Source organism: Arachis stenosperma, chromosome 10 (assembly GCF_014773155.1).
Source record: "Arachis stenosperma cultivar V10309 chromosome 10, arast.V10309.gnm1.PFL2, whole genome shotgun sequence".
NCBI lineage: Eukaryota > Viridiplantae > Streptophyta > Magnoliopsida > Fabales > Fabaceae > Arachis > Arachis stenosperma.
The window spans coordinates 111,344,079-111,356,315 of NC_080386.1; the positions used below are offsets into that span (position 1 = coordinate 111,344,079).

Below are 12,237 nucleotides of genomic sequence, written 5' to 3' on the forward strand. Positions count from 1 at the left end.
TTATGCCGAACTGATCCTCTTACTATTGGGAGATGCAGACTCCTGTCAACAGAGTGGATGAAAACACTATCAACTTTTGAATTCTTATCCCAACATTATATGTTTCATTCAAAGAATCAATGCTCAATTCTAATTCAAGCTTCCTTTTCTCAATGGCCAGGTCAGAAAAATTCGATCATTAGGGTCAACCCAGATAAAGGTAATAGATTGTATTCATTCTTGCCACCAATATTAAGTCAGTCTCTATCCTTTAAAATCATCGGAGTTGAAAATGGTAATATTTGTTTTTCATATCAGACGAACGAACATACACATTTTCTGTTGGTATTCAATATATTAACTCGAAAAACCAAAGAGATTACTACTTACAACAAATTTGATTCCATAATCTCAATGAATAATATCTTAGCTTTTGTATATCTTCCAAGAGAGACTCAGTATTGTATTTTCCATGGTTTTAAAAAATCCTCAAATGATAAACATATTCTATATAAGATATATTCTTCCAAAACTCGACAATGGACAAGAATGTATGGTTGTCATGGTGTTATAGGAAAAATTAGTCCTGAGTATGTCTCACTTGATGGTCATTTGTATTGGATCAATTGTTCAGCTGACCAGTCCTCAGTACCAGAGTCAATTGTGATTTTCTCGATTATAACGAGAGAAATCAATATTTTGCCTATACCAGTACAATTTCGATCACATTGTCATAAGATCTTAAGTTATCAGGAAAAGGTTTGCTTCATTTCTTACCCTGGAAGTGTAGATAACTGTCGTGTATCCATGTGGAGCATTGAACGAAGAAGGAATGATTCTTTCTCATGGAAGGGAAGACTCAAGTTACAAGGTGTAAAGATATACGACCATCCTAGATTATTTATAGACAAAGATCTCATTACATTAACGGATGAGAGTATACATACAGGAAGACCTTCCAATGAAATTGTACTGTCAAGATTCAAATATTCTGAAGGATATTTAAGACACCATCTTCAATGTGGAGCATGGTGGCATCCCACGGAAGTCAATTTTATTAACCAACTTTGTCTAGGGTTATTCCCAGTTGAGTAGGATTGTAAAAAACAAAATCTTTTGTATTATTCTTTTCTACAGAACATGAGTCAATCAAGTTGAATGCTTTTTTTCAAGAAAAATTTCAAGAAAAGTTATTATCGATGACCAAATTCCGTGTAATTTAATTTGTATAAGTCAATAAAAATAGCATTTCACCTTATAGGAATAAAATATTCAGGAAAACAATTCTTATCATACCAGAAATGATAAGTATAAATATATCAATTAGAGAATTATGAGTAAAAAGATCGTGAATACAACATTTGTTTTAATCAATAAGAAGTTTTTTTAAACTAAAAATAGTAAGATATATAATTTTTTGAACAAAAAACAAAAACAAAAACAAAAAGAACTACATAAAATACATTACGCCAGTGGCATTGAGATATCTTAAAGAAAACAAACAGAAATAAATTAAACTAACAATAAATAAATAAGTAAAGAAAACAAAGGTTATGAGTTTCTCTTTATACAATAGTAAATAATATAATAAAAAAATTCAGCCCCATCCCATCAACATCGGAAATAACTGGAAAAAATTAAAATAATAACAAAAGTTTCTTGGGAAAGACAGTACATAACTAATTTTATCCTTGGATTTCTAAGACATTTAGAAAAAAAAAATCTTAAATTTAGGTATGGCCAAAATAAACATATTATCAAAATATTAGCGTTAGCTAAATTTACTAATTAAATAATTTTCATGCTTGATTATTTTTAAACGTTGAAATAGCACAAATCACAATAATAAAATAAAAGAAGAAAAAAACAAAAAATCATAACGCATGCATTTGCACCAAATGCCACTTTCACAAATTCCCATGAGTACATAGCCATTAACCACATTCCTAATTTTTTTTCCTATGATGAAAAAAAGAGGCACAATATTATAGAAAATTAGACATTCACGGAACCAATATATGGGAACAATAAACAAATAGTACAAGACAAATTGTACTTATAAAGGCAAATGGAGAACATGCATAGTCTATTAGATAATGCACACATCAAGTCACTCTGAGTGTGATTCTATTTTAACATTATCAGGAAAGTATTTTACTCCCAAGAATATTAATAATAAACCTAAATCTGAGTTGTAGGTTGGTTCTCCATGTAGAATATATAGAAAGAGTACACAATTATCTAACCAAGAACAAGGATAAGTAGGTCACAACAAACCTTTTTTAATGTGTCTTAGACTTCCACAAAACTTTTTGTTTTAACACCTGCATCTTCATAAATAAAAACTTCCAATTCACAACTTTTAATAGAGATCGTTCCCTCTGTAATAGTTTGTACTTTTCCTCTCCGTAATAGTTTGTAGTTTTCCTTTGTAAAAGAGGTAAATGAAACACATACAAGGCTTATTTTCACAAACTAAGCCTCCATCGCTACAGTTCCTTCTGTAGCCTTATTTCCTCAACAATTTTGCTGAAGATTTCCAGGGATGAATTTAGATAAAGCAAAACATGCAAGAAAACAGAGATATGCTATTGTTGTGGGGAAGAAGCAAAAATTATATCACAGAACACATGAAGGTTATATCATTTGTTTATCTTTACTATTAATTTCTTCAATCTGAGTATGACATTATACTCTTCTTATTCGAATGTTACACTTTTTTGTTAGTTTCTACTTGCATATTTTCCCTTTTCTTATTACATGTAAAATACATAAAGTGTTGGACATTACATTGCAGAGAATCAAAGACCAGATTCCTCACAGTGTCACACATTCAAAGAAGATTATTCTGTTGGTAGACGACCTCTTGCTGAAATACAATCAGGCAAGTTGACCTTTAATGTCTAAGCAAAATAAGTCAATTATATTTAAGAAAAAAATTTACACAAAAAGAATTAAAATTTTAAGCACAAAATCTGTCTATATTTTCCTGTAAGCTTAACATCGTTAAGCAAGAGCATGACAGAGATTAGTAAACATCCATATGTCTCTTTGTTTTTTATTTATCTAACAAGATTCTAGATATCATTCCTGGTAATAAGTCTAATGAGTAATGTAGTTATTCATCCTATTAATTTGACTGTAAGGAATCCATCAAACTAAAAGGTAATACTTATATCTATGCATGCCTTTTATGACAGACAACTAAAACTTATAACAAAATATAATTTCATGAAATCAGTTTCCCGTGCATCTCATTTGTGCCAAACATTGTGCAAGTCTAAAAACTATTTTGTTTCAAGGATGTACTGCACGAGAGAGTATTGTTACGGAAATAAAGAATAGTTCCCAAATTCAGAGAAAGTCTACAAGAAATCGTGATACTTCCCGACGAATAGATGTAACAACACAACATGCAACTCTATCAGGAGAACATCTTGGGAAGACTTCCTCTCATATTCAACCAGGTATCTTCTTATTTTGGATTAAATTTAGTTACCCAACTATCTCAGGTGTATATAATTAGGTTACTATAAAAATTTCTGTAAACAATGAGGATTTTTGAAGATTTGAGTTTTAGCAATATCATTATTCTATGACATATGTCAAAAATTGAAACTATTAGCTACTTATTATACACAAGGTTGTGTTAGAAAAAATAAGATCACTTAAATTACAAATACGGTAGTTGAGAATGAGATAGGTTCAAACAGATTCATTGTTCAACAAAGTATTAGTAATGTTATGCATAATATCGATATAATCATAAAATGCAATAACATTTGACTTGAAAATAACTAGATATTTCACATAGATCATGACAGTAGGTTTTCTAAGTTTGTGAAAATCCAACCGGTAAGTGACTGATTCAATTGTTAGTGTCACTGTGCTTTAACCGGAGTTCAACAGTTTTATTTAAATATAAACTAAAATTATTCAAAGGTGAATATGTAATTTCAAATTTTTTAGTTAAATTATTTCTAAATTAGTAAAATTTAATATCTCACAATTTCACAAAATAACTTGACTATAATTTAGCAATAAAAGATCACAGACAACTCCAAACATCTAGAAAACGTTAACAAATTTCCAACCAAACCCACAAATTATGACAAATCATCAAGAACATATTACATACAGCAAAATAAAATGTCACGCATACAAAATACACATTCAAATTCCTTAGAAGTTATTATGAAAAAATTTTCTTTAAAAAAAGGCTTCATTTGGTTATTGGCATCAATGTCGAATTGGATTTTTCATGATCAACAAAATTATTCCAAAAAATTTCTGAAATTTTCATCTACAGTCAACAAAACTATTCCAAAATTAAAAGAACAAAAGCAACAAAACAAGCAGCAACCGTATTCTATTTTGTTAATCAACAGAGTTAATCAAAACAAAATTATCACTACTATTGGCAATTACAACTACCAGAATCCAGAATCTTAAAACACCAATTCAGGATCATTATAATTAACCAAATAAAAAAAAAGAATGAGCTACGGAAGAAGTAAAGAAAGAGAGAGAATAACATAATCAAACCGTATAATTTTGGACGGCAGCAGAGACATATGGCGATAGTCCACGGCGGTAGAAGTCTCCACGGCGGCAGAGTAAAACACGATGGCACTTGGCTGTAAGCTCAATAAAGAGAGGGATCAATGTCAGAGACGGGCGAAGACAACGATGACAGCCACACCAGTACAGCACGGCCGCTGAAGACGACTGCAGACGTGGGCTTGACAACACCAGGAGGACACAAACCACTATGGCAACAACAGCTCCGAGCAAACCATTTGGCGATGCGAGGCTAACGGATCCAGGCTAAGAGGTGCCGGCTGACAACGATAACGAAAGTTCTAGCCTTGACGACACAACAAGGGCAGAGAACTCAACACCATTACTACTAGCGGCGCTGGAACTCAGACAGATAGAAAGGGTATGCAGTTAGGGTTTTCCTTTTTGAGAGAGTCAGAGAGGGGATGGGGGTATTCATTAAATTGACTTTTTTTTTACATTGGTTAGTTATTTAGGTTCCTATAATGCTTGCGTTTTTTATTGGTTTTATAACGCCCACTGATTGATAAAATACAAAATCAATTGAACAAAAAAAAGCTGTAATGCCACAAATTTTGTTATCAAGTGTATTTTTATTATTACCTTATCTAAATTCAATGCTTACTGCCATTGTTTAAAAAGTTTTCTAATTGGTTAGTTCCTGAATGAAATATGCTAAATGATCATTGACATTATTCACTCAATCTTTAATTTTAATTGATAAATGAACCTCTAATTTAGTGTATCTATATTGAAGAAAATCTTTTATTTTAACAGTTCACCAATAAGTATTAAATGACTGGAAGGCTAGAAGAGAGTTATAAAATCTCTCTATACACTTTTCTATCAATTGGCATACAGACCAATAGATGTCTTTATTCATTAAGTTTGACTTTTTTTTAAGTGGTAAGTTATTCAGGTATCTATAATAATGCTGTATTTTAGTAGTTTTATAATGCCCGTGATAAAATATAAAATCAATTGAACAAACAAATTCGAAAGCCACAAATTTTGTTATTACGTGTATTCTTGAAAATTACATCATATAAATTCAATACTCAGTGCCATTTTTAAAATATTTTTCTAATTCATTACTTTCTGGATAAAATATATTAAATAATCATTTACATTATGTACTCAGTATTTAATTTTACTTGATAAATGCTACTTCTATTGTAGTGTACCTGTAATTAAGGGATTTTCCAATGTTAATAGCTTACGAATCACTATTGAATGGCAAGCAGGCTAAAAGAAAGAATATAATCTCTCTATACAATTTTAACTCCAATTGGCATGTAGAATAATAGATGTCTTCAGTAATTAAGTTGACTATTTTTAAGTGATTTTATAATGCATGTGAATTAATTAAATACAAAATTAATTGAACCAAAAAATTCTAATGCTACAAATTTTGTTATTAGATGTATTTCTTAAAAGAACATTATCCAAATTCAATGTTCAATGTCACTTTGTAAAAAAAAATGCTGACTGTTAGCTCCTAAATAAATTTAGTTAAATGATCATTTACATTATGTACTCAGTCTTTAATTATAATTTATAAGTGCAATCTCTCATTCAGTATATCTGAATTTAACGAATTCTCCAATTTTAACAGCTTATGAATTACTATTGAATGGCAGGCACGGTGGAAGAGGACAATTCTATTTGTGACGATCACGATGAAACACATGAAGACCATGGTATGTTGTTCATTTCATATAACCAAATTAATATCTAAAGAAGCACATGCAAATGTTAATTTTCTAATAGGAAAGTCATCTAATTAACGAATAACACTATGTTTGGTTTGATGGAAAATAAATGAAAAAAATCAATGGAAAGAAAATAGATGGAAAATGATTTTTTTTCTTTGTTTGGTTATCAAAGAAAATAAGAAGGAAAGAAAATTCCTGTGTGGGTCTCACTAATGAAATTTTCTTTCCATCACAAGCATGAAAACAAGAAGAAAAGTACTATAATTTTGTATTTTCAATACTAAACTTAGTTATTTTTTTATTGACAAATATTAATATAAATTTGGTTTTAATATATTATTATAATAAGAAAATTTTTAAATTTTATATATATTAGATAAATAATTTAAATTAAATATATAAAATTATAATATTCTATAATATTTATAAAATATAATAAAACATGATTAAATAAATATATTTATACTTTATTTTATGATAAGGGTATTAATGTAATTTGATACTGTTATGATTATGATTTTCTTCTCACTTTTGTTTGGGTCCAAACAAAAAAAATTCTGTCTCTTTTCTTTCCATCTATTTTCTGTTCATCCAAACAACATATAAATAACTCAACTTTTCCTTCCATTTTCTTTCTTCTTATTTTCTTTTCTCTTATTTTCTTTTCTTCCATTTTCTTTGCAACATCCAAACAAAGTGAAAATGTTTATTCATATGTTTTAGAATATGCTGTTGTTTTTACACGAGTCTGCTAAATTTTGATGTCTTCATTGTACAGCTGAAGAACCACATAATTTACCGCCTGACACTATGTTGCAAAATGAAAGAGAAGGTAGTACATTGAAATATGAATCATGCCTTTTACAGGCTGTTTAATACTAAAGCTGATTTTTAAAAAGAACCCATGATTTACAGGTTATTTAGATATGGGGGATCCAGATTTTGAGTGCGAGCACTGTGGCGCTAGGTTCTGGTATGATGAACGAATTGATAGACATTATAATTCAAGAAATCCTAAATTCACTTTATGTTGCCGTCGAGGTCAAGTGCAGCTACCAAGACTACAACAACCACCAGAAATTCTTGATGAGTTATTCTTTGGCTCAGATGCAAAAGCTATTCATTTCCAAAATAATACTCGCACATATAATAGCATGTTTGCTTTTACTTCATTTGGGGGGAAAATAGATAGATCCGTTAACAACAATAGTCGAGGACCCCCTACCTTCATTTTGCATGGTCAGAATTATCACCTTATGGGAAGTTTATTGCCTCAAGAAGGAGCGTCAGCAAAATTTGCTCAACTATACATTTATGACACTCAAAATGAGATTAAAAACTGGACTTCAGTTGTAAGGTATGATATAATAATGTTGCTTCATCTGAATTTTAAAACTTTTATGCAGTGTTTCAAAAATAATTACACAAGTTGCTTTTACTTTTCAGTTCTGACAAAGACGCAGATAAATGGAATGTTCACATAGTTTCAGACATTATACAAATGCTAGATACACATAATGTTCTTACCAAATCTTTTCGTTTGATGCGGGATGTCCTGACTAATAATCCCCAAACAAACGTGCGTCTTAAGCTCATTGGAAAAAGGGGTAGAGATGGAAGAACATACAACTTGCCATCAGTTGATGAGGTTGCAGGCTTGGTTGTCGGAGATTTTGATCCACATACACAAGGAAGGGATATTATTGTTGAAACAAAGTCTGGTGAACTTAAACGGATTTCTGAACTACATCCGTCATACCTAGGATTACAATACCCTTTATTGTTTCCATATGGTGAAGATGGTTGGAGGGAAAAAATTTCATTGAATATAGTTAACACCAATCCTAACAATGAAAGCTCCTATGTAAGTATGAGGGATTTCTTTGCTTTCAGAATACAACATAGAAATTTACGTGAGGGTGTTTTGATCTATTCTCGAAGACTTTTTCAACAATTCATAGTTGATGCCTACTCAATGATTGAAGCTTCTAGGTTGAAATATGTGTACTCAAAACAAAAAGAATTTAGAGCTGAAATCTATAAGGGACTAAAAGATGCAATTCTCAATGGAGAAACTGAAGCATCTAACATTGGAAAGCGCATTATTCTACCGGCAACCTTTACAGGTGGACCAAGATATATGATCCAAAATTATCAAGATGCAATGGCCATCTGCAGATCAATTGGTTATCCAGATTTATTTATTACATTTACTTGCAATCCACAATGGGAAGAAATCAAACGTTATTGCAAAGAGACCAACTTGAAGCCTGAAGACAGACCTGATGTAATTTGCAGGTTATTCAAAGCAAAGTTGGAGAAGCTTATCAAAGACATTCATAAAAATAGAATTTTTGGTGTTTCCAAAGCAGGTAAATAAATTATTATTTAATCATTTAAAAAAAACTACAGTTTGAAAAAGTCAACTGATTGGTGTGTTTAACAACCTTTGCTTGCAGTGATATATACCATCGAGTTCCAGAAACGTGGATTGCCACATGCGCATATATTACTATTTCTTGCAGCAGAATATAAATATCCTTCTCCAGAAGATATTGACAAAATCATATCAGCTGAGATCCCAGATCCATTACATGATCCAAATTATTATGAAGCAGTTAAGCATTTTATGGTACATGGGCCATGTGGGCTTGCAAAGAAAAACTCCCCTTGCATGGAAAACGGTCAGTGCATTCGTCATTTTCCAAAAAATTCGTTGATTTTACTACCATTGATCAAAATGGATATCCATATATAGGCGTCGAGATGATAATAGAACCATTGAGGTTTCAGGTATTGAGTTGGATAATCGTTATGTTGTGCCTCATAATAGATTCCTATTGTTAAAATATGGTGCTCATATAAATGTTGAGTGGTGCAATCAATCACGTTCAATCAAGTATCTATTCAAGTACATTAACAAAGGAAATGATAGAGTAACAGCATCTTTCTATTCAAATTCAGCAGTTGATCGTCCTAATTTCATTGTAGATGAAATAAAAATGTTTCATGATTGTCGCTACATCTCTCCATGTGAATCTGCTTGGAGGATATTTGCATATGATATACATTATAGGAAACCATCAGTTGAACGGCTGAGTTTTCACTTGCCTGATGAGCAGACAGTTCTATTTGAAGATAACGACACATTGCAAACCACGGTAAACAGAGCAACAATCAAAGAATCAATGTTCATAGCATGGTTCAAAGCAAATGCAACTTATGAATCAGCCAGACTATTAACTTACAATGAATTCCCAACTCATTTTGTCTGGAAACGAAGCATCAGAACTTGGGAACCAAGAAAAAGTGCTCAAGTAATTGGTAGATTATTCTTTGTCCCACCATCATCCGGTGAATTATACTATCTTAGAATGCTATTGAATATTGTAAGAGGTCCAACAAGTTATGAAGATGTTAAAACATACAATGGTGTCATCTACTCTTCATTTAGAGATGCGTGTTATGCACGAGGTTTATTAGATGATGATCAAGAATATGTTGACGCAATTGAAGAAGCAAGTCACTGGGGATCTGGACACTATGTGCGCAAACTTTTTGCAACACTTTTGTGGTCAAACACAATGGTACGACCTGAGGCCGTTTGGGAAAAAAGTTTTGGGCTATTATCAGATGGCATACTACATGATCATATCACCATGTTTAACTCACCAGGTTTTATTTCCTTATCTAAAATTTAATCCTACCTTTCTACTTTATATTTCTTATCTATAGCATACCTTTTGTATAATTATGCTTTTATACATATGTTACAAAATATAAGAAAAGAAATGATTTTTTTTAACAAAAATTATTCATTACTGATTTCATACAAATCATATCATACTCATTGAAAGTTTTATTCATATTGCAGATTTGACTCTGTCTGAATCTGAGTTATTACAACTGACTCTGATTGAAATCGAGCAAATACTTAATAGTAACGGAAAGACACTGCGTGATTTTCCAACAATGCCATATCCTAATATGGAAAACATAAACCTTCAACGGCGGGGAATTATGCAAAATAAATTAATACTTGATGAACTATCTTATGATCGTGTTTTCTTAGCAGAACAACACAGTCAATACTTAGCACAAATGACATCGGAACAGAAGACCGTTTATGATAAAATTATTGCTGCCGTGAACTCAAATTCAGGAGGAGTTTTCTTTTTATATGGATATGGAGGTACAGGTAAGACTTTTATTTGGAAAACATTATCTGCTGCTATTAGGTCAAAAGGTGAAATTGTCTTAATAGTTGCTTCGAGTGGTATAGCATCTCTTTTATTACCTGGAGGAAGAACAGCTCATTCCAGATTTGCAATACCTCTTACTCCTGATGAATATTCTACTTGCAACATTAAACAAGGAAGTCCATTGGCAGAGTTAATTTCTGAAACAAAACTTATTATTTGGGATGAAGCACCAATGATGAATAAGTTCTGTTTTGAAGCACTAGATCGGACTATGAGAGACTTGCTTCGTTCTACTAATGATTCAAGTTTATCATTACCTTTTGGTGGTAAAACTGTAGTCTTTGGCGGAGATTTCAGGCAAATTCTTCCAGTTATCACAAAAGGGTCTCGACAGGACATTGTTAATGCTTCAATTAACTCTTCTTACCTGTGGCATGAGTGCCAAATTTTGAGCTTAACACAGAATATGAGATTAAGAACTTCAACTGGAATTCACAATAGTGAGGAATTGAAATCGTTTGCAACATGGATCTTGAATGTAGGTGATGGAAGGCTTGGACAACTAGAAGATGGATGTGGGTTAGTTGACATACCACAAGAACTTTTACTGACAGATTTTAATGACCCAATCCAAGCAATTGTTGAAGCAATTTATACTGACTATCTAAAGGACTATTCAAACATACAACATTTGCAAGGAAGGGCTATCCTTGCGCCAACTATTAGCGTTGTTGAAGAAGTTAATGATTACATGCTCTCTTTGAATAACAATGAAATGAAAAGATACCTAAGTTCAGATTCGCCTTGCTTTAAAGAAGGAGATAATGACACATTAGCTAGCATACACACTCCAGAATTTTTAGCAAGTATAAAATCACCAGGTCTCCCAAACCATGAACTCTGTTTTAAAGAAGGTTGTCCTGTAATGTTGATTCGAAATATTGATCATTCAGCCGGTCTGTGTAATGGAACTAGATTGGTTATCACAAGGCTAGGCAACAAAGTAATCGAAGCTAAGGTCTTATCAGGAAGCAATATTGGAGAAAAGGTGTTCATTCCAAGAATGACCTTAACCCCGTCAGATGGAAAATTACCATTCAAATTTCAAAGAAGACAGTTTCCTTTGATGTTATCATATGCAATAACCATAAATAAAAGTCAAGGTCAATCTTTAAATCATGTTGGGTTGCTACTTAAGCAACCTGTTTTTACACATGGACAACTTTATGTAGCTGTTTCAAGAGTTACTAACAAAGATGGACTAAAGATCATAATATCTCATGATCAATCCAACAATTCCACATCAACATATAATGTGGTCTATCAAGAAGTTTTCAGAAATATTTAAACTGGTCTCAATATTCTTCGCTTGGTAAGATATCTCATATTTTTAGCATACTTATATTATATTAACTTCTTTAAATTCAAAATTTAGAATTGTTTTTATCAAATAACTATTTCTTTATGTGATTACTTCAACATAATATTTCTTTATAATAACTACACTTATATTTACACTTTGCAGATTATCCAAGAAGACCCATAATGCAACTGTCATGCTTCCGTTCAAATAGTAACACTCAACTTCCACTTATATCCATGTAGTCGAAACTATGTGTTTTTATTAGAATACTTGACCTGTTTACTATTTGCTGCTCATTTTTTTTTCATCTTATCCCAAACTATATAATGTAGGAGATAAATCATCATTCTGATTTAATTTATAAGACCGCTAACCACTAAATTTTCTCATCGTAATATAAAACAATGATTATATCACA

General features: G+C 31.6%; 1 protein-coding gene across 1 annotated transcript; it reads left to right on the forward strand.

Moving 5' to 3' along the window:
• The first annotated feature begins 528 nt into the window (after nucleotides 1–528).
• Nucleotides 529–11,804, forward strand: LOC130957472 (uncharacterized). Its single transcript, XM_057884329.1, has 10 exons — nucleotides 529–948; nucleotides 2,777–2,863; nucleotides 3,221–3,446; nucleotides 6,180–6,239; nucleotides 7,033–7,086; nucleotides 7,170–7,611; nucleotides 7,701–8,626; nucleotides 8,714–8,938; nucleotides 9,048–9,929; nucleotides 10,129–11,804. The coding sequence occupies exons 1-10, from the start codon at nucleotides 529–531 to the stop codon at nucleotides 11,802–11,804; spliced, it is 4,998 nt and encodes a 1,665-aa protein (XP_057740312.1).
• The last annotated feature ends 433 nt before the right edge of the window (nucleotides 11,805–12,237 follow it).

Excerpts from the sequence above, each read along its gene's own strand:
- LOC130957472 (XM_057884329.1), top strand. The coding sequence starts at position 529 with ATGTATGGTTGTCATGGTGTTATAGGAAAAATTAGTCCTGAGTATGTC. Across the intron at positions 2,864-3,220 it reads TCTTGCTGAAATACAATCAG|TTTCCCGTGCATCTCATTTG; the intron begins GCAAGTTGACCT and ends TCATGAAATCAG. Across the intron at positions 8,627-8,713 it reads TTTTGGTGTTTCCAAAGCAG|TGATATATACCATCGAGTTC; the intron begins GTAAATAAATTA and ends CTTTGCTTGCAG.